We start from the raw sequence: 25,515 nt of genomic DNA, 5'->3' as shown, positions 1-25,515 counted from the left end.
GCTCCTTGAGAGGAGAAGTCAAAGCCCTTTTCCTCACTACCCTTTTGGTGAAGGGGGTGAAGACACCGGAAGCCGTTGACCATGGCAGGTCTTCAGATCTGGACAGGATGCTGGGTGCAGACTTTTCCATTAATAGAAGTTTGAGACATAGGTCTCTGTCCTTTCTGGTGCGAGCCTTTAGGTGGGTGCAATGAGAGCACTTTGAGGAACATCTCTCCCACTAGGCATGGGACACACAGAGTGGTTGTCAGAGACGGGGATCGCCTCTCAGCAGGAAAAGGAGTGCTTGAAGCCCGGTGAACCAGGCATGGCTCGAGATATAGCAGTTCAATCCTAACGGTAAACCCTAACTAAGCTAAGGGGTACTCAAATGGAGAAAAAAGAAAATACACAGGGAGAAAGCAAAAAGTAAGCCCAACTAAGGTACTAAAGACTTCTCTAAATTATTTTAAACACTAAGCATAGCTATCAGTCCTAATATTGCTGGGAGCTCTGTCTCAGGTCAAGGATGGTTGAGAAAGAACTGAGGGGGATCTGGTCGCGCGGAACTAGATAGGCGCTGACAAGGGTGCAAGATGGGGAGACACATGCGCACTCAAACACTGCTGCTGAAATTCTCCGATCAAAGGTGCTGGGACACACCAACACCTGAAGTGGAGCATCTATAGGGACACTCCTTGAAGCGACATCGTTTGCCCAGAAATGGTCTGCTTATTTATCAGTTCCTCTTCATGGTTTCATAGAATCTCAGGGTTGGAAGGGACCTCAGGAGGTCATCTAGTCCAACCCCCTGCTCAAAGCAGGACCAAACCCAACTAAATCATCCCAGCCAGGGCTTTGTCAAGCCTGACCTTAAAAACCTCTAAGGAAGGAGATTCCACCACCTCCCTAGGTAACCCATTCCAGTTCTTCACCACCCTACTAGTGAAAAAGTTTTTCTAATGTCCAACCTAAACCTCCCCCTCTGCAACTTGAGACCATTACTCCTTGTTCTGTCATCTTCTACCACTGAGAACAGTCTAGATCCATCCTCTTTGGAACCCCCTTTTAGGTAGTTGAAAGCAGCTATCAAATCCCCCCTCATTCTTCTCTTCTGCAGGCTAAACAATCTCAGTTCCCTCAGCCTCTCCTCATAAGTCATGCGCTCCAGCCCCCTAATCATTTTTGTTGCCCTCCGCTGGACTCTCTCCAATTTATCCACATCCTTCTTGTAGTGTGGGGCCCAAAACTGGACACAGTACTCCAAATGAGGCCTCACCAGTGCTGAATAGAGGGGAATGATCACGTCCCTCGATCTGCTAGAAATGCCCCTACTTATACAACCCAAAATGCCATTAGCCTTCTTGGCAACAGGGGCACACTGTTGACTCATATTCAGCTTTTCGTCCACCGTAACCCCTAGGTCCTTTCCTGCAGAACTGCTGCCCAGCCATTCGGTCCCTAGTCTGTAGCAGTGCATGGGATTCTTCCGTCCTAAGTGCAGGACTCTGCACTTGTCCTTCTTGAACCTCATCATATTTCTTTTGGCCCAATCCTCTAATTTGTTTAGGTCCCTCTGTATCCTATCCCTACCCTCCAGCATATCAACCACTCCTCCCAGTTTAGTGTCATCTGCAAACTTGCTAAGGGTGCAGTCCACACCATCCTCCAGATCGTTAATGAAGATATTGAACAAAACCGGCCCCAGCACCGACCCTTGGGGCACTCCACTTGATATCGGCTGCCAACTAGACATGGAACCATTGATCACTACCCGTTGAGCCCGACCATCTAGCCAGTTTTCTATCCACCTTACCGCCCATTCATCCAGCCTATATTTCTTTAACTTGTTGGCAAGAATACTGCGGGAGACCGTATCAAAAGCTTTGCTAAAGTCAAGAAATAGCACATCCACTGCTTTCCCCTCATCCACAGAGCCGGTTATCTCATCATAGAAGGCAATTAGGTTAGTCAGGCATGACTTGCCCTTGGTGAATCCATGCTGACTGTTCCTGATCACTTTCCCCTCCTTTAAGTGGTTCAGAATTGATTCCTTGAGGACCTGTTCCATGATTTTTCCAGGGACTGAGGTGAGACTGACTGGCCTGTAGTTCCCTGGATCTTCCTTCTTCCCTTTTTTAAAGATGGGCACTACATTAGCATTTTTCCAGTCATCCGGGACCTCCCTGATCGCCATGATTTTTCAAAGATAATGGCCAATGGCTCTGTAATCTCATCGGCCAACTCTTTTAGCACCCTTGGATGCAGTGCATCCGGCCCCATGGACTTGTGCTCGTCCAGCTTCTCTAAATAGTCCCAAACTACTTCTTTCTCCACAGAGAGCTGGTCACCTCCTCCCCATACCGTGCTGCAGAGTGCAGCTGTCTGGGAGCTGACCTTGTCTGTGAAGACAGAGGCAAAAAAAGCATTGAGTACACTAGCTTTCTCCACATCCTCTGTCACTAGGTTCCCTCCCTCATTCAGCAAGGGGCCCACACTTTCCTTGACTTTCTTCTTGTTGCTAACATACCTGAAGAAACCCTTCTTGTTACTCCTAACATCTCTGGCTAGCTGCAACTCCAAGTGTGATTTGGCCTTCCTAAATTTCACTCCTGCATGCCTGAGCAATACTTTTATACTCCTCCCTGGTTATTTGTCCAATCTTCCACTTCTTGTAAGCTGTTTTTTTGTGTTTAAGACGAGCAAGGATTTCACTCTTAAGCCAAGCTGGTCGCCTGCCATATTTACTTTTCTTCCTACACATCGGGATGGTTTGTTCCTGTAACCTCAATAAGGATTCTTTAAAATACAGCCAGCTTTCCTCGACTCCTTTCCCCGTCATGTTATTCTCCCAGTGGACCTTGCCCATCAGTTCCCTGAAGGAGTCGAAGTCTGCTTTTCTGAAGTCCAGGGTCTCTGTTCTACTGCTCTCCTTTCTTCCTTGTGTCAGGATCCTGAACTCGACCATCTCATGGTCACTGCCTCCCAGGTTCCCATCCACTATTGCTTCCTCTACTATTTCTTCCCTCTTTGTGAGCAGCAGGTCAAGAAGAGCTTTTCCCCTAGTTGGTTCCTCCAGCACTTGCACCAGGAAATTGTCCCCTACACTTTCCAGAAACTTCCTGGATTGTCTGTGCACCGCTGTATTGCTCTCCCAGCAGATATCAGGGTGATTAAAGTCACCCATGAGAACCAGGACCTGTGATCTAGCAACTTCTGTTAGTTGCTGGAAGAAAGCCTCGTCCACCTCATCCCCCTGGTCTGGTGGTCTGTAGCAGACTCCCACCACGACATTACCCTTGTTGTTCATACTTCTAAATTTAATCCAGAGACTCTCAGGTTTTTCTGCAGTTTCATACTGGAGCTCTGAGCAGTCATACTGCTCTCTTACATACAACGCAACCCCCCCGACCTTTTCTGCCCTGCCTGTCCTTCCTGAACAGTTTATATCCATCCATGACAGTACTCCAATCATGTGAGTTATCCCACCAAGTCTCTGTTATTCCAATTACATCATAATTCCTTGACTGTGCCAGGACTTCTAGTTCTCCCTGCTTGTTCCCCAGGCTTCTTGCATTTGTGTTTCATAACCCATTATCTTGCTATGCTTACATAAAATAATATACTTTCTTTTTACAAATATTAAGCCTACCAAAAAAATGTAACGTTACTGAAAAATGAAGACCATTCATATACTTTTGTTTTATTTCCTCAGAGATAATCAGATATCTTTGTGCAGTGCATCTATAAGACGACCTAATCAGATTTTAACAGAAGACAAGTAAACTTGCCATATTAGATGTACACTGAAAAGCACTGTGTTGCTTGGCGACCATGTCTTTGTCAAGTAGTTCTGAAGCATGCCAGACATGCAATGTTACTTTTCCGACAAACTATTTGCATCATTTGAAAAAAAATTTGCATTACAGCTGTAATATGTCTAAACTACTAATTAAAGATGAAACTTTGAGGTTATGCTATCGCTTCAATGTACTGTACAACTATTGTTTCAGGTTACTTACGGCATGCTGTAAAGTAAGCTCAGAATCGTTTGGCTAGTGCTCTCAGCTAGTCATGAGATCCTAGGGAAAAAAGTTAATAAGGAACTCCTGGCTTCAAATAATAAATCTGAGCACTGGAAATGAGCAATTACAAAATGTGTATTTGTTCTATCTATACTGAATTAATCTGCAGGTTTACAGTTCACTGCAACAAATCTTATCAGTTCGTTAAGAATGGTGACCCACAAATAGTTTTTCATTATGTTAGGCTAGAAGAATGGTAAGTGTCTCAGTTAGAAAAAAAATAATGTTGAATATTAGCATTTGATAGACGTGCCTCATCTGTTAAATATGAGTAAATAGAGATTTCACTCAATTTCATAAAATCACTAGAAATGATGTCAGCGTCTAATGAGGCTCATTCTGTAATATCATAGCACCCGGTTAAACAGAGAGAGCTAATGACTATATTCCCACATGTCTCTTGAAACAAAAGCTCACTGTTAACAATTATTCTTTTGTTTTTGATATTTACATGGCAAGGATTTGTAAGCCTGTTAATAATTCCTAAATAAGTAGTAATAAAAAGAAATAATGCAATAAAGAAAATTGGTAAATATTCCCTGGATTTCTTGATATTTAATTTCTCAGGATAAATGATAATGCACAAAGTGCCATTAAGGGGGCATAAAAGTCCAGTTTAGGAAGACAATTGCACTATAAGCACAAGAAAACACATTTGAAGTAATTTTTAAAGTGTGCTTAATTTGCCAGTTTGTTATATAACCAATACTAGCTTCCAGTAATATGTTTCTATTTAATATTGGAGCCTACCTAAAAGCAGCTTCCCAAAAGCAGTTCATTCCACAAACATCAGAGGGCAGCATCCAATAGGAATTCCAGTAAGATATAGACAAATTCTTACACCTAACAGGATAAGACAGAAATAACAATCCTATAAGAAAGTTACTGGTTTTACATCAAAATGAAATGTATTACTTTCAGCTCAACATCAGAACTGTTATTCCATGGCATAGCAGTTCCATAAAGAACACTAGCTTATATTGCAGGGGTCAGCAACCTTTCAGAAGTGGTGTGCCGAGTCTTCATTTATTCACTCTAATTTAAGGTCTCGCGTGTCAGTAATACATTTTATTGTTTTTAGAAGGTCTCTTTCCATAAGTTTATAATATATAACTAAACTATTGTTGTATGTAAAGTAAATAAGGTTTTTAAAATGTTTAAGAAGCTTCATTTAAAATTAAATTAAAATGCAGAGCCCTCCGGATTGGTGGCCAGGACCTGGGCAGTGTGAGTGCCACTGAAAATCAGCTCACGTGCCGTGCCATAGGTTGCCTACCCGTTATATTGTATCAAGGCTTAGATAATAAACCAGATACCTACTAGCCCAAACACTAAACATACTAGCTAGAGCAGCGGTCCCCAAGCTTTTTCACCTTGCACCCCTCTTATCCCTGTCTGTGCCTCTCCACTGTCCCCCGGAGCAGGGGACACAGACAGGTGTAAGGGGGCCAATGCTGGGGATTCAGCAGGGGGCAGGTGCAAAGCTCCAGACACTGGGCCAGCAGCTGGAACCTCGAGTGAGGGGCCAGGAGTGGAGCCCTGGGCACGGGCCAGCAGCCAGGAGCAGAGCCTCAGGTGCAGGGTTGCAGCTGGGACCCTTGGTGGGGGGGACTGGCAACTGGGGCCAGGAGCAGGAGTGGAGAACGGTGGCACTCCCTCCCTGCCCCCCGTGGGGGCCGTCCCAGGCCCAGCCATGCCCCACCGCAAATATTCCTTTATGCCTCCCTAAGGGGGCACATCCCACACATTGGGGACCCCACAGAGGTACATCTTTAAGAAAGTATTGGGCACCATCAGCAATGTCCAAGAACAATTCTATTATGAGAAGTCCAGTCCCCACTCTTGCTCTCCCTTTCCCCCACCCCACCATTACCTCCAGATGCCAGGAAGGTAAAGGAGGCTGGGCTTTTTACCAGGCTTCTGCCCTAGTCTCTTCTTGGGGCTCTCTTTGGATATTAGCCTGTAGTTTATATGCATCATACTTTTGAAATGCTTCACCTGTAAAGGCTGGCAAGGAGGGGAGCTCTGTTTTTTCACCCCACCTTTAATACTTCCTACTCTTGTAAGGAGGGAGGATTTCTGTGACTGCATATGTCCTCTCCACATGCACATATTATTTATTGGATTTTTCTCCCTGGTACTATTTCCAGTGCTTGCTTCTACTGTTCCTCAGTTTTTTAAAGCAACAGAAGCATGAAATTGACATTTTCATTACTGCCCACAGAGTTTTCAGTAACAGCAGTGAAACTGACCAGTCTAATTTCATACTGCTTACCAAAGCTGTAAGCAGCAGAATTGTTTGCTATGGATAAGTGAGGAATATAATACATAGGTTTAGTAGTAGTTTTTGCCACCCCAAGAACTAGATTTTTTCAAATGAAAACTTAAATGTTGCAGAAATTGATGGTATAGGTTCCCTCATGGCCCAGAGCAAGCTTTTAATTTGCCATGGGCAAGTGGGATATTTTTATTAGAATCAGAGGGCATCTTGTAAATACAGGTTCTCTTGTGACCCAAGGAGCAAGGTGAACTTCCATTTAAGTATTCTCACGAATTTTCTTTTTCTAAGGCCTTGTCTAGTCTAGAAAAATAAATGCTTTCTATACAAAAAACCTGTTCACTAAACTAACAGGCTTTAAAGCCCTAGTGTAGATGGGGCCACTAGTATTTCACCATAACATATGCTAGCTCTTCAACCTGTTAAAAAATAAGTGTTTTTTCCTCTAGACAGCCTAAATCAGTCCTAAATTAGAACAGCTTTTTAAATGTAATCTTTTTTAAATAACATTTTGTCTGTTTAAATGTCATTCCTGTCCACCTAAAAACCTTCATTTAATATTAGAATCTAGTAGGTTTACACAAAGTTATTTTCATAGACAATGGTAAGATATGACGTGGCAGAACCATATTTCTTTGTAGTCACATTTCCAGTGCTGTGCAGTGTCATAACAACCATCTTTGGCAAGTTTTCCTCATTCATATTAATGACATGTGCAATAATGACCTCTACTAGATTAAGAACTGAAATAGCAGGTTCTATTGTTGCCCTACCCACTTTTACACAGTAGTAGGCAAGTAATGATTAGGGAAAGCTTTTTAAATGCATGTTCAAAGGCCTATGTGAGCAAACCAACCTCAAAATTTCACTTAAAGACATTTAAAAAGGATAAATTTGAGGACCCTAAAGTGCAGATATACTCTGAAGTAACCTCCTATGCCCCATTTTCCCAGGGCCATAACTAGGATGGGGCAAGATGAGCAGCTGCCTAGAACACGGAGCTGGCAGGGGCACAAAAATGGGGCAGTGCAGGATTGGGCTCAACACCATTGGCTGGAGTCCAAGACATAGTTTGGGGTGGGATGTGGCATTGCTCCTCCCCCTAAATAGAGGCATGGGCCAGGAGCTGCCGGCATGAAGCTACTTCTCCTGGCAATGGTACTGCTGCAGCTGGATGCCATCTCCTAAATCCTAGTGCCTTCTACATGTGCTGGGCTCCCTATTTGGCCTCCATCCTGTTTTCTGTACATCCATAAGTGCCCACAGAGGGAGGAAGCAGAGCAAGGGAGATAGGGTGTAACCATAGGGGTTGCAATATGCTCACAGCCTTGCTTTCCGGAGCTGGCAGGAATGAGTCCAGTTGAATGAGTTCCTAGGCTCATCACTGGGCTCAGATGGCTGAGTTCAGAGCTCAGGCTGTGTGACTGCGAGCCCAGCAGCCATGGGGCTGGAGAGGGGCAGCAAAGGAGAGCAAGGGGCTGATCTGCTCTATGCACAGGGAGCAGGGGAGAGTGACCCGGCTGCAATGGCAGGTCCCCAGATGGCAACCGGAGTGTGACCAGGCTGCTGAGAGGCAGGTGCCCAAGGGGAACATCTCATGGCAGCCAGACTCCACAGGCAGAGGCTGGCTCCAGGAGGTGTCACAAGTCAGCACCAAGCTCCTTCACGGCGGATGCAAGAGTATGTCGGGGCACAGCTTGGAACTGTAATGCCCACCCTGCCTGGGGAGTGCCCAGCCGTGCAGGAGAGAACAGAGAGCCACGGGCCCAAGTGGCTCCCACCAGCTTCCCATCTGCTGGCTCCTCGCAGGAGACGATGGTTTTCTAACTGAGGGGTGCATTCCCCTAGGGAGGCACACCCTGCAGTTTAAAAACCTCTGTGCTAAATGGGAGGCAGAAATGTGGGGAGGGGGCACATGACACCACGTCATCCCCCCCACACACACACACACACAGCCTCTAGAGAGTGCAAATATGACTGCTCACCTTGGGCACTAAAATGCTTAGCTTCGGCTCTGAGTTTTCCTAACTGGAATGTGGTGGTAACAATACCTACCCTCCTTTAAGCTCTATGGATGAAGAGCACTTTGGGGGAAGGAGCGGGGGGAGAGAAAGTATGTTTTTGACTAAGTGTAAAAGAAGAAAATCGCATAGTGTTATAGTACTAATAATACTTGCTTATTTTGATTACTACAGTGATTTGGGGTTTGTTTTTTTGCTTACAGACTCAAGGACTTCTAGGCTATAAGACTAAATTTTCATTTTCCAGGTTGAATCTGAAGTTGAGTTCTTTCCTGCTTGTACTGCATAAGCACTACAGATTTTTCAATAGGACTTAAACAAAATCTGTTGATACCGAAGGCAAGGGACAAAAATCATTTTGTTATCACCATTAAGCTTCTTTTAGTATTTGTAGTAGAAGCTTTTGTCAAAGTAGTAAGCAGATGACTCCTAATACATATGAAGACCAGAGAGGGATAGCTCAATGGTTTGAGCATTGCCCTGCTAAACCCAGGGTTGAGTTCAATCCTTGAGGGGGCCATTTAGGGATCTGGGGCAAAAATTGGGGATTGGTCCTGCTTTGAGCAGGAGGCTGGACTAGATGACCTCCTGAGGTCCCTTCCAACCCTGATATTCTATGATGATTCTATTAAGTGGTCACTTTTCTGATTATAAACTGTGCTTTAAATGCCTTAAAATTATTAGTGCAAAGTTAAATACTACAAAATCATCTTTGTACCTTAGTCAATTACTGCACATATTCAAATGTAAAGAAGCTACATACAATATGCAGGAGAACATGTCTTACCTGTTAATTTCTTCTCAGATAAAAAGTGTCTGCCAATCAGATCAATAATTCCACCTCCCCTTCTCATGTATACCAACAGAAACTGCAACAAAACTGTAAATCTCAGAAGAGACAGAGGAAGGCCCATTCATCCAATGTTCCTGACAGAATTATTTCAAAGTTTATTCAATTGACATACCACATAAAATGCATGTAACCATGACGACCAAAAATTAGGCTAATGTAAGCATGAGCTCTCGGGTCTGAAGGATAGCAAAAATCTTTTTTTAAACACACATCTACCTACTATAATGAGTGTACCAAATTGGCAGACATGCATTAACTAGAAAAAGGAAACATAAGAAATAATCTCATGTCATATCAAAAGGATGTCCAATCATCACCATAGGGAAGTTGCTGAAAGTAAAAAAATTGGAGGCAGACAGCATTTAGACAAAATTAAATAGGCCTATATTTTTGCTTTTTATTGTCGACCATTGCCTAGAGCTTGCAGATATGGTCTTCAGAAAGCCAGAGAAGACCAGATCAGTATATTCAACCTGTACTTGCACTAAGACTTTTGAATAGGCATTTTAAAAGCTTTTTCTGTACTGCAATGAAGTACTTATTCTACACATTTCTTCCACTGATGCTCTGTGCCGTGACCATCAAAGCCTTCATGGAATTGGCTTTAGTTCCCTGAGGAAGTGATGAATCATTTTTCTTGAAAGACAAGAACATTTCTTTACACATCTGATTCCAGCAATCTTGTTGTCTCCGAACTCTGGGTGAAACACAAAGAGGACAGAATATTTCCAGTATCGTTCAGTACTCATGTAAGTCCAATATTCAGTTTCTTCCAGGATACTGCTTCACTGTCTAAAATGCTTGTGCAGATAGATACAAAGCACCTTTTTATAACAAAGTGTAAGGGTATGCTTCAAAAGCTAAGATTCCCCCTTGATGCACCAGCAATTCTGTATTTTCTGCAGTACTGTATCTTTGATTTTGAGTCCTTCCTGAAGATTAAAGCAACACCACAGAATCTATATAATTTATTTCAACCAGTTTGACAGATAGCTCTTGAGGTAGAACTGGGTCCCAGTATAATAGGTTCTTCCTTAATCAGGAGAGAGAGTGGTGCTGGCATCAAAATCTCTATACTATTGGAATAGCTTTGCTTCTTCACTCAACATGGAGCAATTAGTATTAATTACACATATATTATCTTCATCTTCTCAACAAGAGGCATTTGTGGATAGGCTGCTGAAAACAACATGAGAAGATCATATGGATGCCCTCTCATTTGCCAAAAGAAGTGAGTCTACTAGGTGATGTCTCCATTTACTTATCACAGGGATCAGCAACTTTTGGCCCGCGGCCCGCCAGGGCTGGGCCAGTTTGTTTACCTGCCACAGCCGCAGGTTCGGCCGATCGCTGCTCCAGGCCAATTGGGGTGGCAGGAAGCGGCGGCCAACACATCTTTTGGCCCGCACCACTTCCTGCAGCTCCCATTGGCCTGGGACAGCAAACCGCGGCCAGTGGGAGCCGCGATCAGCCAAACCTGTGGACGTGGCAAGTAAACAAACTGGCCCGGCCCACCAGAGATTGCCGATTCCTGACTTAGCCCTAGTATTTAACCATCTGATATCAATTAATCGTAGTTAACACAAGCAATTAACACAAAACAAATTAACACTTTTTTCAACAAGCATTAAATCGCACCCCTGTCTTTTGACCCACTTCATTTACTGTATTTCATCGGTTGGTGGACATTGGCACAGTTCTACTGTGTTCTCATGATCTGGAGTGATTAAGTATCAGAAAAAGTTAATGGAGCAATGTAGTAAGAGTTCAGGTCTTTTGAAAGGGAAGTTTATTTTTTTTAAACAACTTCCAGATGGTTATCTGGATTGAAAAAAAAAAAAGGACTTATCTGTAGCTATTGCAATGCTGAGTTCTAATACCATCTAAGTACTTCAAGTCTGCAGTACCAACTATGTGCTAAACATGCTTTCGTCTTCAGGTTTTGTGCTACAGAAAACCCACCGACAGCAAATGAACCCAACAGCCGCAATAGAGTATGCTTACGGAGTTTCAGAATCGCTACAGGCCCATGGATCAAATAAAGTACAGTAGCTTAACCAATGCTATTGCAAAGTGGATAGCTATGGACTGCAGCCCACTCAACATTGTAAACGACAGAGGGCTAAGAGATTATATTCAAATTGCATCTTCCAAATCACTCATATACTTTGCCCTCCCTAGGAATACATGACCTATATCACAACGAGAATACTATAAAGTTGGAGTTTCTGAAAAATAAACTAGCTGTTGCTTTGACTGGTGATCACTGGACATCCTTGAGCAATCACAGCTATCTTGGAGTTGATTGATTACTGCATGGACACAGCAGTCATTTGCTTTATGAGTAATACATACTGAAGAGAGACATTATGCTGAAACATGTGCCAAGTGTTTCTTAGATATTGCAAAATAATGGAATATTCAGATAAAGGTAACACTTAGTACTGAAAGACAGGGCACGTAATTGATAGCAGCAGACAGTCATTTGCCTTTTGAACACATGGCATGCATCGCTCACAGTCTGCAGTGATGCATTACAGTGGTGCTCGGTGATGGTGGTTTTGAAAATGTGTTGGCAAAATACAGAAAACTTGTGGGCCATTTCAAACACAGAGCTAGGAATACAACAAGCTGCAAATGGATAGAAACAAGAACCTCCTCTACAAGATATTTCAACCAGATGGAACTCCGCATTGAGTATGGTTCAGCACTTGCTTTGCAATAAAGTCGCTACCAAGGCCACCTTAGCTCTTCAAAAACAATCTATCAGTACCAACAAGGATTTTGAAAAACTGTCAAGAGCTAGAAACACTACTTGAGCCCTGCAGATCTGTAACTGAACTCCTTGGGGGAGAATATTGTCTCCTGCTCCGTAGTTTTACTTGCATTCTGCCATATATTTCGTGTTATGGCAGTCTCGGATGATGACCCAGCATGTGTTGTTCGATTTAAGAACACTTTCACTGCACATTTGACAAAACACAAAGGTGGTACTAATATGAGATTTGTAAAGATAGATACAGCACTCAACACAAGGTTTAAGAATCAGAATCTGCCTTCCAAAATCTTAAAAGAGCAACACCCCAATGTAGAAACTAGAGTATGTGACCCACCCCAAAAAACAAAAACACACACACCTTCTGTGGGGGATATCATACTTAAATGATGAAAATGAGTGTTTGCTGGTCCACACTGCTTTGCATCATTATCAAGCAGAACCTATCATCATCTTGGAAGCATGTCCTCTGGAATGGTGGTCGAATCATGAAGGGACGTATGAATGTTTAGCATACCTGGTACTTAAATACCTTGCAATGCCAGCTACAACAGTGTCACTCGAATGCCCATTCTCACTTTCAGGTGTCGTTGTAAATAAAAAGCAGGCAACATTATCTCCCATAAATGTAAACATACTTGTTTGTCTTAGTGATTGGCTGAACAGGTAGGACCAAGTGGACTTGTCGGCTCTAAAGTTTTACATGGTTTTATTTTTTGAATGCAGTTATGCAAAAAAAAAAATAATTCTACATTTTTAAGTTGTGCTTTCACAATAAAGAGATAGCACTACAGTACTTGTATGAGGTGAAAAGAAAAATAGTATTTTTATTTTTTACAGTGCAAATATTTAGTCAAAAATAATAAAGTGAGCATTGTACACTTTCTATTCTGTCTTATAATTTAAATCAATATATTTGAAAATGTAGAAAACATCCAATGTTTAAATAAATGGTATTCTATTGTTTAACAGTGGACTTAAAATGATGATTAATTGCAACTTTTTTAAATCTTGTGATTAATCACAATTGTTTTAATCGTTTGAGCAGAGATGTATTTAACAGGGCTGTCAGATTTCACTCCTCTGATGAGCAATCCTGGTGCAAAATCAGGCCATTGTTACACTGAGGCCTTATCTACACCACACAGTTTTGTAGATGCAAGTTACACCAACAATCAAAAACCAGTATAATTATATCGCTTGTGCACATTCACACAACGCTCCTTCTGTTGGCAGAGCGCGTACAAAGTTGGTGCTCTAGCACCGACAGTGAGAACAGTGCACTGTGGGTAGCTATCCCACTGTGCTACTCACTACTTTCTGCAGCTACAAGTTGTGGGAAGGCAGAGTGGATCTCAATGCATCATGGGTGCAGGCTCAACGTCCAATGATGCAGTTTTTTCCGTCCTATCATTCCATTGGCTTCCAACTGCATTTCATGGCATTTTTCAACGACTCCTGTTTACTGTGTGCAGGTCATCTGTCTGAAAGGATGGATCCCGCACTGCTCTCTAATGTTATGGTCACTGTTATGACACATTGCAGATGGTCACGCAGTATATCCTGAACTCCCAATCTGAACAGCAATCAGAGTTGCCTGACCTGCTGTATCCCATGGGAAAAATCCCACCAGATTACTTTTGGAATTCACACAGCAGCTGCACACAGTGGACCATCGTTTGGGGCTCGGGAAACAAGCACTGAGTGGAGAGATCGCATTGTTATGCAGGTCTGGGATGACAAACAGTAGCCTGGTCTACACTAGGCGTTTAAATCGGTTTTAGGAGCGTAAAACCGATTTAACGCCACAACCGTCCACACTAGGAGGCACCTTATATCGAATTTAATGGCTCTTTAAATCGGTTTCTGTACTCCTCCCCGATGAGAGGAGTAGTGCTAATATCGGGATTAACATATCGGAATAGGGTTAGTGTGGCCGCAAATCGACGGTATTGGCCTCCGGGCAGTATCCCACAGTGCACCACTGACGCTCTGGACAGCATTCTGAACTCGGATGCACTGGCCAGGTAGACAGGAAAAGCCCCGCGAACTTTTGAAATTCATTTCCTGCTTCCCCAGCGTGGAGAGCTCATCATCACAGGTGACCACGCACAGCTCATCAGCACAGTTAACAATGCAGTCTCCTGAGAATCGAAAAAGAGCCCCAGCATGGACCACTCGGGAGGTACTGGATCTGATCGCTATATGGGGAGAGGATTCAGTGCTAACAGAACTGCGTTCCAAAAGACGAAATGAAAAAGTATTTGAAAGAATTTCTAAGGCTATGACGGATAAAGGCCACAGCAGGGACTCAGTGCAGTGCAGAGTGAAAGTTAAGGAGCTCAGACAAGCCTACCAGAAAACCAAAGAAGCAAACGGAAGGTCCGGGGCAGGTCGAAAAACATGCCGCTTCTATGCTGAGCTGCATGCAATTTTAGGGGGCTGCGCCACAAGTACCCCACCCCTGACCGTGGATTCCGAGGTGGGGGTTGTAATCTCTGCCATGTCTGAGGATTATGCAGACGGGGAAGATGAAGATGAAGAAGAGGAGGAAGACCTAGCAGAGAGCACACAGCACTCCATGAGCCCCAGCAGCCAGGAGCTTTTTAATCACCCTGACGGAATTACCCTGCTCCCAGCCCTCACAAGCAACTATCCCAGACAATGACGCCATGGAAGGGAGCTCTGGTGAGTGTACCTTTGTAAATAGCAAACATTGTTTTTTAAGCAAGCGTTTTTTAATGATTGATTTGCCCTGAGGACTTGGGATGCAGTCGCAGACAGTATAGTTACTTAGAAAAGTTTGTTAACATGTCTGGGGGTTGAGAGGAAATCCTCCAGGGACATCTCGATGAAGCGCTCCTGTAGGTACTCCAGAAGCCTTTGCAGAAGGTTTCTGGGCAAGGCAGCCTTGTTCCGCCCACCATGGTAGGACACTTTACCACGCCATGCATGTAGCAAGTAATCAGGTATCATTGCGTGGCAAAGCATAGCAGCGTATGGTCCCGGTGACTGCTGGCATTCAAGAAGCATCCGTTCTTTATCTTGTTGTGTTATACTCGGCAAAGTGATATCGTTCAGGATAACCTGGTTAAAAATCAGGAATTTAAGTAAGGGGGGTGGCCATTTTTCTAATGGGTTCGTGGACTGCAAGCTTGAGTGAAATGCCGATGATCTTTTTTGTGTTTGGTCACCGGCGATCTTCCCCAAGCTACCAGCCACGCAGTGGGTGGGGGGGGTGGGAAGGTTGTTGATTAGCAGGGAGCTAGCATGGTATTAGCCATGCGTTGGGGGGGAGGGGTAAATCACTACAGAAGCCGAAAGACAGTGGCTTACCATGGCCGCATGCAAGCTGAATTCTGATGCCTGGACCTGTGTCTGTGAGATTTGTAACTCCAGAGCTGCAAGCACTCACTATTAAGATGAAAAATGCGACCTTGTAGGGAAATCACATGTGCTAGGTGAATAGTGCTGTTCACTGTGAAAGAGTATAACCATTGTTCTGTAAAATGTATCTTTCTAAATATTTATCTCCCTCATGCAGCTGCAAATTTTTCAACCATCCCTCCTCCATCCCAAAGGCTAGCACAGATAAGGCAGAGGAAAAAGACGACGTGAGATGAGATGTTCTCGGATATTATGGAAGTTACACGCAATGAAAGAGCTCATCTGAATGAGTGGAAGGACGTGGTATCAAATTACAGGAAAGAGGCCAGTGAACGTGAGGACAGGAGGGATGAACATGAGGACAGGAGGGACAACCGAGATGAGAGGTGGCGGCAGGAAGATCAGCGGTGGCGGGATGCAACTCTGGGGCTGCTGCGTGATCAAACTGACGTGCTCCGGCATCTGGTGGAGCTTCAGGAACGGCAGCAGGATCACAGAGTGCCGCTGCAGCCCCTGTGTAACCACCCTCAACCCTCACCATGTTCCATATCCTCCTCACCCAGACGTGTAAGAACGCGTGGGGGGAGGCTCCGTGCACCCGCCCACTCCACCCCCGTGGACAGCCCAACCAGAAGGCTGTCGTTAATGTGAAATTTTTTTAATGGCCTTCTCCATCCTTCCTATCCTCCTCCCAAACCACACCCTTACTTCTCTCCCTCTTTTTATAATGAATTAATAAAGAATTCATGATTTTTAAACGAGAGTGACTTCATTTGCATAAGTAAGCTGTACTCGAAGGGGGAGGGAGAGTTGCTTTCAGGAATGAGTCAATCAAGGGGGGTGTGTGTTCATCAACAAACACAGCAGTCACACTGTACCCTGGCCATTGATGAAGCTCCTTTTCAAAGCTTCTCTGATGCGCACCGCTTCCTGGTGTGCTCTTCTAATCTCCCTGGTGTCTGGCTGCGCGTAATCAGCGGACAGGTGATTTGCCTCAGCCTCCCACCCCGCCATAAAGGTCTCCCCCTTACTCTCACAGAGATTGTGGAGAATACAGCAAGCAGCAATAACATACGGGACATTGGTTTGGCTGAGGTCTGAGCGAGTCAGTAATGTGCGCCAGCGCGCCTTTAAACGGCCAAATGCACATTCCACCACCATTCTGCACTTGCTCAGCCTGTAATTGAACAGATCCTGACCACTGTCCAGGCTGCCTGTGTATGGCTTCATGAGCCATGGCATCAAGGGGTAGGCTGGGTCCCCCAGGATAACGACAGGCATTTCAACATCCCCAACTGTTATTTTCTGGTCTGGGAAGTAATTCCCTTGCTGCAGCCGTTTAAACAGAGTAGTGCTTCTGAATACGCGGCGTCATGAACCCTCCTGGCCATCCCGTGGATGTTTGTGAAACGCCCTTGTGATCCACCAGTGCTTGCAGCACCATTGAAAAGTACCCCTTCCGGTTTACGTACTGGGTGCCCTGGTGCTGCGGTGCCAAGATAGGGATATGGGTTCCATCTATCGCCCCCCCACAGTTAGGGAATCCCAGTGCAGCAAAGCCATCCACTATGGCCTGCACGTTTCCCAGAGTCACAACCTTTCGTAGCAGCAGCTTAGTGATTGCTTTGGCTACTTGCATCACAGCAGCCCCCACAGTAGATTTTCCAACTCCAAATTGATTCCCGACTGACCGGTAGCTGTCTGGCGTTGCAAGCTTCCACAGGGCTATCGCCACTCGCTTCTCTACTCTGAGGGCTGCTCTCATCTTGGTATTATGGCGTTTCAGGGCAGGGGCAAGCAAGTCACAAAGTTCCATGAAAGTGCCCTTACGCATGCGAAAGTTTTGCAGCCACTGGGAATCGTCCCACACCTGCAACACAATGCGGTCCCACCAGTCAGTGCTTGTTTCCCGGGCCCAAAATCGGCGTTCAATGGATAGAATCTGCCCCATTACCATCAGGATCTCCAAAGCGCCGGGGCCCGCGGTTTGAGAGAATTCTGTGTCTACGTCCTCATCACTGTCATCGCCGCGCTGCCGTATCCGCCTCCTCCTAGCCTCGGTTCGAAGGTCCTGGTTCAACATATACTGCACGAGAGTGCGCAAGGTGTTTAAAACATCCACGATTGCGGTATTGAGCTGAGCAGGGTCCATGCTTGCTGTGCTATGGCGTCTGCACAGTTCACCAAGCAAAAAAGGCGCGAAACGGTTGTCTGCCGCTTTCAGGGAGGGAGGGGTGAGGCTGTACCCAGAACCACCCGCGAAAATGATTTTTGCCCCATCAGGCACTGGGATCTCAACCCGGAAATGCCAAGGGGCAGGGGAGGCTGCGGGAACTATGGGATAGCTATGGGATAGCTACCCACAGTGCAACGCTTCCGAAATCGACGCTAGCCTCGGACCGTGGACGCACACCACCGATTTAATGTGTTTAGTGTGGCCGCGCACAATCGATTTTATACAATCTGTTTTACTAAACCGGTTTATGTAAATTCGGAATAATCCCGTAGTGTAGACGTACCCAGTGACTGCTGAACTTTTGTATGCAGAAAGCCACCTTTCTGGAACCGTGCGCACAGCTCGATCCAGCACTGTGGCACAAGTACACCAGAATGAGAGCTGCCCTCTCAGTGGAGAAGCGCATGGCAATTGGTACGTGGATGCTGTCAACTCCAGACTTCTACCAGTCAGTTGCGAATCAGTTTGGAATCGAGAAGTCCACCATTGGGGCTGCATTAAAACAAGTGTGCAGAGCCATTAATCACATCCTGTTATGAAGGACTGACTCTTGACAATGTGCTTGAAATAATAGATGGCTTTGCAGCAATGGGATTTCCTAACTGCGGTGGGGCGATAGATGGCACACATATCCCAATTTGGCCCCAACCATCCTGCAACATCAACAGAAAGGGCTATTGCTCTATGATATTGCAGGCACTTGTGGTTTACTGTGGGCGTTTCACTGACATCAATGTGGGTGGTCCAGGAAGGTGCATGACGCACGCCTCTTCAGGAACACTGGCCTGTACAGAAAGCTCGAAGCATGGACTTTCTTTTCAGACCAGAAGATTCCCGTGGAATACTGGAATCTTCTGGTCTGAAAAGAAAGTCTATGCTTCGAGCTTTCAAGATGTTGAAATGCCCGTAGGGATCCTGGGAGACCCAGTGTACCCCTTACTCCCATACCACATGAAGCCTTACACGGGAACCCTGGACAGCAGCAAGGAGCATTTCAACAGTAGACTGAGCAGGTGCAGAATGACCACAGAATATGCCTTTGGCAGATTAAAAGCACACTGGTGCTTCCTTTATTGCAGTTTAGGCCTAAATGAGGAAAATATTCACATGGTCATAGCAGCCTCCTGCACGCTCCATAATATTTGTGAGGTTAACGGTGAAAAGTTTCCTCCGGGGTGAAGCGCAGACACCAATCGCCTAGCAGCTGATTTTGAGCAGCCAGATGCCAGGGCTATTAGAGGGGCACAACAGGGAGCTATCAGGCTTTGAGGCAACATTTTGACAATGAGCACCAGTAATGTGTCTTTCTATACAGCACTCTGCCATGTTTTAATTTGCCACCTTGCATGAAAATTTTGATGATTCCTGACTGTGATTTGTAGTCAGCAAATGATCATATTGCCCCTGAGTATTAATTCCAGCAGCAACAACCACATATAGAAGACAAATAGAAATTGCTTATCTTTCAGAGAGTTTGTTTTTATTAAATACCAATTAACACACGTAAAAGGCTTGGTGGGAAGGGAGATAACAGTGCAGGGCAATGTAGGCTCTCCTGGTTGTGTGTAGGTCTAGCTATCATTTTGAAAGCTGTTCGAAGGGGTGGATTGAACAGGGTACCGAGATGTTCCAGGAAGTTGCAAGGAATGTGTAGGAGGAGTTTGGGGAGGGCACAGAAAGTAGTTCTGCAGAGGGAGGTGGGGGAAGCAAGCACGTGTTCTGCCTGGAGCATGATTTAGGGACTTCAACATCTCTGTTTGCTCCTCCAACACTTTCATCATCCACTCCTGGCCCATTACAATTCACTCCTCGCTCTCCTTTCTGTACTCCCTGTCTAAATTAGATTTTGAAGGAAAAAATTGTCTCCACTCCTTGTGTTCTTGTTTTTTGGCATCTGAAGATTGGAGCACCTTTTGCAACATGTCCTCCTTGGGCTCTTCCTTATCTGGCAGAGGCATTCCACCGGTGTGTAAGAGGGTCCCCAGAAGGCCACATCTGCAAAAGCACAAGTAACAATAAACAGAAGCATGATTGTTAGTTCATGCACATCATCAAATCATTATTGTAAAATACCCCTCTTTTTACATATGAATCAGTTTCTCACTGTCCCTTGGCAAGCACACATCTCGGCGAACACCCTAAAATTGGTGAGTTTGGCCCAGGGTGGGGGCACAAGATGGGGCAAAGGTTCTAGGTGGCTTTTTAAGGGGATCGCTGTAGGCGACTAGGGACAATATTGTAAATTCTGCCACCATTTTCCACACGCGGGGGGTGTCACTGAAGCCAATATCTCATTCCTGAGGGTAAGAATGCAAGGGTGCATCTCCTGCATGCATGCTGCTTCACACCTGGTCCCTATGCTGTGCACCTGTGTGCCGCTTTGGTCCCTGCACAAATGATTCCCGATTGGCACGGGAAAGTAACAAAAGCAGCTCTGCCAAGGAACCTTCAGCAGAGGATTGGCAAGTACCTCCAGGAAAGTTTCCTAGAGATCTCTCTGGAGGATTCCCATGAAATCTTGGTATGCATTAAAACACTATTACGCCACACTGCTTAGCTGCACAGGGGAACGTGGAACACATGCAAACACAGCTATTCTTGTACATTTCTATCCCTTCACCCACTTCTAGAATATACAGAGCTAGGGACAGCTCTACCTCATATAACCAAGCAGCATCAACTCAAACAGATCACTTACCAGAGCTCTCCTCTCCAGCATCATGTGTGCCAGAGACAGACTGCTGGGACTAGCTAGATCCCTCCGGAGTGGAAAAGAGGTCTTGACTTGCCACACCACTGGACGACTCTGCCAAATGCTCCACCTCATCCTCCAACATGAGCTCCTCGTCCACTGTCCACTATCTCCAGTCATGCCAAAGTATCCACCAGGCTCTTGGCGGTGGAGGTGGGGTCACCAACGAGGATGATGTCCATCTCCTTAGAGAAGTGGCAGGTCTTTGGCCCAGCACCAGAGCGATAGTTTGCCTCCCTTATCTTCTGGTTTGCCTGCCTCAGCTCCTTTATCTTTGCACAGCACTGAGTGTGTAAGGGGGCATGTCCCATTCATAGCTCTTATCCAATATGCCACGAGAAATCAGACTGTAGGCATCAAAATTCCTACAGCTGGAGCAGAGCCCCCTTTCCCCACAATGCCAACAGATCCAACAACTCAGCCTCCTCTCCCCACAATGCCAACAGATCTAACGACTCAAGCGGAAAAGCATTTGCTGTGTGGAGCTGCTAGGGTCAGCCGGAAAGATGCGATGTGAGCTCTCTGCACCGAGCACACAGGAAGTGGAATTTCAAAAATTCCCGGGCCTTGAAAGGGGGAGGGCCGGATGCCTGTGTATCTGGATGCAGGGCAGCGAAGTTCAAACTGCTGACTGGAGTGGTCAGGATGGGCAGTGAGATACCTCCTGGAAGCCATTTACAGCGACATAACCAAGCGTGGTGTCTACACTAATACTCTGTCAATATAACTTTGCCACATTATGTCACCAAAGCAAAGCAGCATTGCAATATGTACACCTCCACTGTTTTGTCAAAGAAACCTTACTTTTTGTCGACAAGGCCTGAGTTTCTCTTTCATGAGCTCTAATTTTGAAGCTAAATAAAGCGTCTGCCCAACTGGACAGTTGCGTCATTTAGAGGAGATCATTGCCTCTGCTACCTCCTTACTTTTTCAGGCATACTACTACTCACATGTTGGCAGACCACCATAAGCTGGCACCCTGAAATTTTTTTTAAAAAGCCATAATAGAGGCTCAAACTATAGGTATATCTCAAATTAAAAACTGTAAGAGATCCAAAAAATGTCACCATGGCTAAAGCAACAGAGTAAAAGAGGTGGTTAGAGACAGACATCTTTTAAAAATTGGAAGTCACCAGGTACTAAGGAAAAGAGAAAAGGACAAACTGGCAAGTCAAATGTAAAAGACTAGAAAAGACTATAAAGTCCTAGAAAAGGACACAAAAACTAACAGCACAAAACATTTTTAGTATATCAGAAGCAGGAATTTTTCCAAACATCAGTGAGGCCACTGGACATGATCAAGGTTAAAGGAGCACTCAAGGAAGACAAGAAGCTAAATAAATTCTTTCCATTGGTCTTCACTGCAGAAGATGTGAGGGAGATTCCCACATCTGAGCCATTCTTTTTAGGTGACAAATCAAAGGAATTGCCCCAGATTTAGAAGTCAATAGAAGAAGTTTCAAAACAAATTGATAAATTAAACAGTAATAAGTCACCAAGACCAGAGGGTATTCACCCATTAGTTCTGAAGGAACTCAAGATATGAAACTGCAGCTCTAACAACTGTGGTATGTAACCTATCGCTTAAATCAGCTTGCATACAGATGACAGGCAGATACCTAATATTATGCTGATTTTTTTTAAAAAGGCTCCAGAGATTATCTTGGCAATTACAGGCCAATAAGCCTAACTTCAGTAACAGGCAAACTGGTTGAAACTCTAGTAAAGAACAGAATTACCAGACACATGAGAGAATATGATATATTGGGGAAGAGTCAGCACAGCTTTTGTAAAGGGAAATCATGCCTCGACAATCTATTAGAATTCTCTGAGGGGGTCAACAAACATGTGACAAAGGTGACCCAGTGAATACACTGTAATTTGACTTTGAAAAGGTCCCTCACCCAAGGCTCTTAAGCAAATTAAGCAATCACCAGATAAGAGGGAAGGTCCTCTGCTGGATCAGTAAATGACTGAAAAATAGGAAACAAAGGGTAGAAATAAATAGTTAGTTTTCACAGTGGAGAGAGGTAAATAGCGGGATCTGCCAAGGACCTGTATGGGACCTGTGCTATTCATCATATTCATAAAAGAACTGGAAAAAGGGATAAACAGTGAGGTGGCAAAGTCTGTAGACGATACAAAATTACTTAAGATAGTTAAGTCCAAAGCTGACTGTGAAGAGTTACACTGGAATCTCACTAAATTGAGTATCAGAGGGGTAGCCGTGTTAGTCTGGATCTGTAAAAGCAGCAAAGAGTCTTGTGGCACCTTATAGACTAACAGACGTTTTGGAGCATGAGCTTACGTGGGTGAATACCCACTTCGTCGGATGCATGTAGTGGAAATCTCCAGGGGCAGGTATATATAAGCAGTCACTAAATTGAGTGACTGGCCAACAAAATGGCAGATGAAATTCACTGTTGATAAACGCAAAGTAATGCACATTGAAAAACATAATCCCAACTATATGTACAAAATGATGGAATCTAAATTAGCTGTTGCTACTCAAGAATGAGATCTTGGAGGCATCATGGATACCGTATTTTCCGGCGTATAAGACGACTTTCTATACTAAAAAAGAACCCCCCAAAAATCGGGGGTCGTCTTATACGCCGGGTATAAACAGCGGGCAGCCCAGAGCCCTCTGACTCCCCGCCGCGGCTGGGATTTAAAAGGCTCTGGGCTCCTCGCCGCAGCGGGCAGCCCAGAGCCCTCTGACTCCCCGCCGCGGCTGGGATTTAAAAGGCTCTGGGCTCCCCCCCTCGGAAGGGGGGGGGTCATCTTATACGGCAAGTATAGGCCAAAACCTATGTTTTAACTGTAAAATTAGGGGGTCGTCTTATACGCCCAGTCGCCTTATATGCCGGAAAATACGGTAGTTCTCTGAAAATATCTGTTCAATGTGCAGCAGCAGCCAAAAAAACTAACAGAATATTGGGAAAGGGCTAGTTAAAAAATATTATGTCACTATCTAAATCCATGGTACACCAACACTTTGAATACTGCATGCAGGTCTGGTCACCCCATCTCAAAAAAGATATTAGAACTGGAAAAAGTACAAAAAAAGGCCACAAAAATTATTACAGGTATAGAACAGCTTCCATATGAGGAGAGATTAATGACACTGGGACTGCTCGTCTTAGAAAAGAGATGAGTAAGCGGGGAGATTTTTAAAAAATCATGAATGGTGTGGAGAAGCTGAATAAGAAAGTGTTATTTACCCTCCTCACAAACACAAGAACCAGGGGTCACTCAATGAAATTAACAGACATCAGGATTAAAACAAACAGGAAATATTTCTTCATGCAACACAGACAACCTTTGGAACTCATCACCCTAGGATACTGCGATGGCCAAAATTATAACTGGGTTCAAAAAAGAATGAGCAGTTAATGGAGGATAGGTCCATCAGTTGCAATTAGCCAAGATGGTCATGGACAGAACCCGTGCTCTGGGTGTCATTAAACTTTCAACTTTCAGAATCTGGGACTGGATAACAGGGCATGGATCACTCAAAATTGCCCTGTTCTGTGCATTTCCTGTGAAGCATCTGTCAGTGGCCACTGTCAGAAGACAGGATACTGGGCTAGATGGACCATTGGTCTGACCTCATATGGACATTCTTATATTCTGAAATTTCAAGGGGACAAACAGCAGAATAAACCTACTGGAAATAAAAATTAGACAACCACCATTCTCCTGAACCAATTTATGGAATACATAGATTTGGGTACAGCGTTGTCATGAAAATCTTCCTGTCACTCATTATCTGTGTCTCTTTCATTTTACAACCAATTCTAGGGACTGTAGCATTAACTTGTTCACATCTTGATTGGTAGTATACTTGTATATTTCGGGGGAGGTGGAGGTGAGGAATGTACAGCATAACGTCAAGAATCTTCTCCTATAATATTTCTAGGAACTGCAAGGCACACTAGAAACCTATTCCTTTGACCATCTGAAGACCACAATCTTTTATGGACTTACAATGATTTCAAAATAGATGGATATTGGCTCTTGAATTAGTTGACTCCATGTATGAAACAGATCTTGACTAGAGGTGCTTTCTTGCAAGACAATAATTGTTTATTAGCCCTGGACATAAAGGGCTTCCTCCTTCCAAAGTCTCTAGTCTAGAGCAATATATTCCTCAGATGTAGCTAGCCACCTTTTGTCTAGCTAAACAGGCAGGATAAAAAAGGAAGGCCAGTTTAGTCATTATTCTAATCAGCCTTTTCCATATCAGAACCTCTCTACCTGCCATTTAGCAATATAAGGAGGAAAGGGCTGTCATGATGCTTTTACTTTTGTTCACAATCTTCAAGTGTTATTACTTGTTTGGGATGAAAGACTCTGCATGTATATATATGCATGTACATCATTGATATGTAATTCACTTACAGCATTTGTTTCCACTTTTTTGGTCTGAAACCCACCGAATGGCTAGGAAAAAAACAAGAAGTCATCTCTCAAGTCACCACATCCTACTATATTCCAAAATCCTTTGCAGATGCAACAAATTGTGAAATTCAGATTGCAAGTTCACATCTCCTGTATGCCTTCTAAATACTTAATCACCAGCAAGTAGTTAATAAAAGCCAATAATGAAATAAAACTATCTGAAAATTAGTGAAAAACGTTTGGCACAAGATACTTATAAAGTTTAGATTAATAAGGTGTCATGATCAAAAAAGTTCAAAAAATTCATTAAGTGCTGTGCCTGCTTTAATAAGCAAAGATGTTGTACCTGAGGCTCAGTGTTTGCCAGGCAAGAGCAGAGGTCATCTTCAACAGGGAGAGTAGGATGTGTTTTAACAGCAATGAGTTCTCTCAAAAAAAAAAAAAAAAAAAATCAAAGCAAAGCAAAGCAAAAATGCCTGATTCACAGAGTTAAGTCATGACAAAAGGCACAAGTACTCTCAAAGCTTTACTTAAAGTTCTGGGTATTTCTCCTTCACAGACATCCAGGAGTTTGAGAAACGTTTGGTGGATAATTTAGCTTCACCAAGATTTCAACCTTATCAATCAATGAAGATTTTCATGTTCTGCCCCTGAAATGAAGCACTGAGAGCAAGCCAACAATGACCAGTCAAGTATTCAGAAATGGCAGAGCTACAATCAGTGTGTGGGGGGAATCTTGCATCC

At 44.3% G+C, this 25,515-nt stretch overlaps 1 protein-coding gene across 3 annotated transcripts in view; it reads right to left on the bottom strand.

Moving 5' to 3' along the window:
* The window catches only part of GXYLT1 (glucoside xylosyltransferase 1), a 75,931-nt gene that overhangs the window by 43,992 nt on the left and 6,424 nt on the right, over positions 1-25,515 (bottom strand). The window contains exons 1-2 of one of the 3 annotated variants that reach the window (XM_039505559.1): positions 4,815-4,884; positions 4,002-4,061 (exon numbers count right to left, since the gene is read on the bottom strand). The exons of 1 other annotated variant lie outside the window; for it this stretch is intronic. In XM_039505559.1, coding sequence (XP_039361493.1) covers positions 4,002-4,006 — 5 coding nt within the window. In that variant the 5' untranslated portion in view covers positions 4,007-4,061; positions 4,815-4,884. Of the gene's footprint in view, positions 1-4,001; positions 4,062-4,814; positions 4,908-25,515 lie in introns of those variants that run through there. One more of the 3 variants, XM_039505542.1, reaches the window with a different exon arrangement.

This window comes from Mauremys reevesii, linkage group 1 (assembly GCF_016161935.1).
Source record: "Mauremys reevesii isolate NIE-2019 linkage group 1, ASM1616193v1, whole genome shotgun sequence".
NCBI lineage: Eukaryota > Metazoa > Chordata > Testudines > Geoemydidae > Mauremys > Mauremys reevesii.
This window is presented reverse-complemented; position numbering and strand designations above follow the sequence as displayed.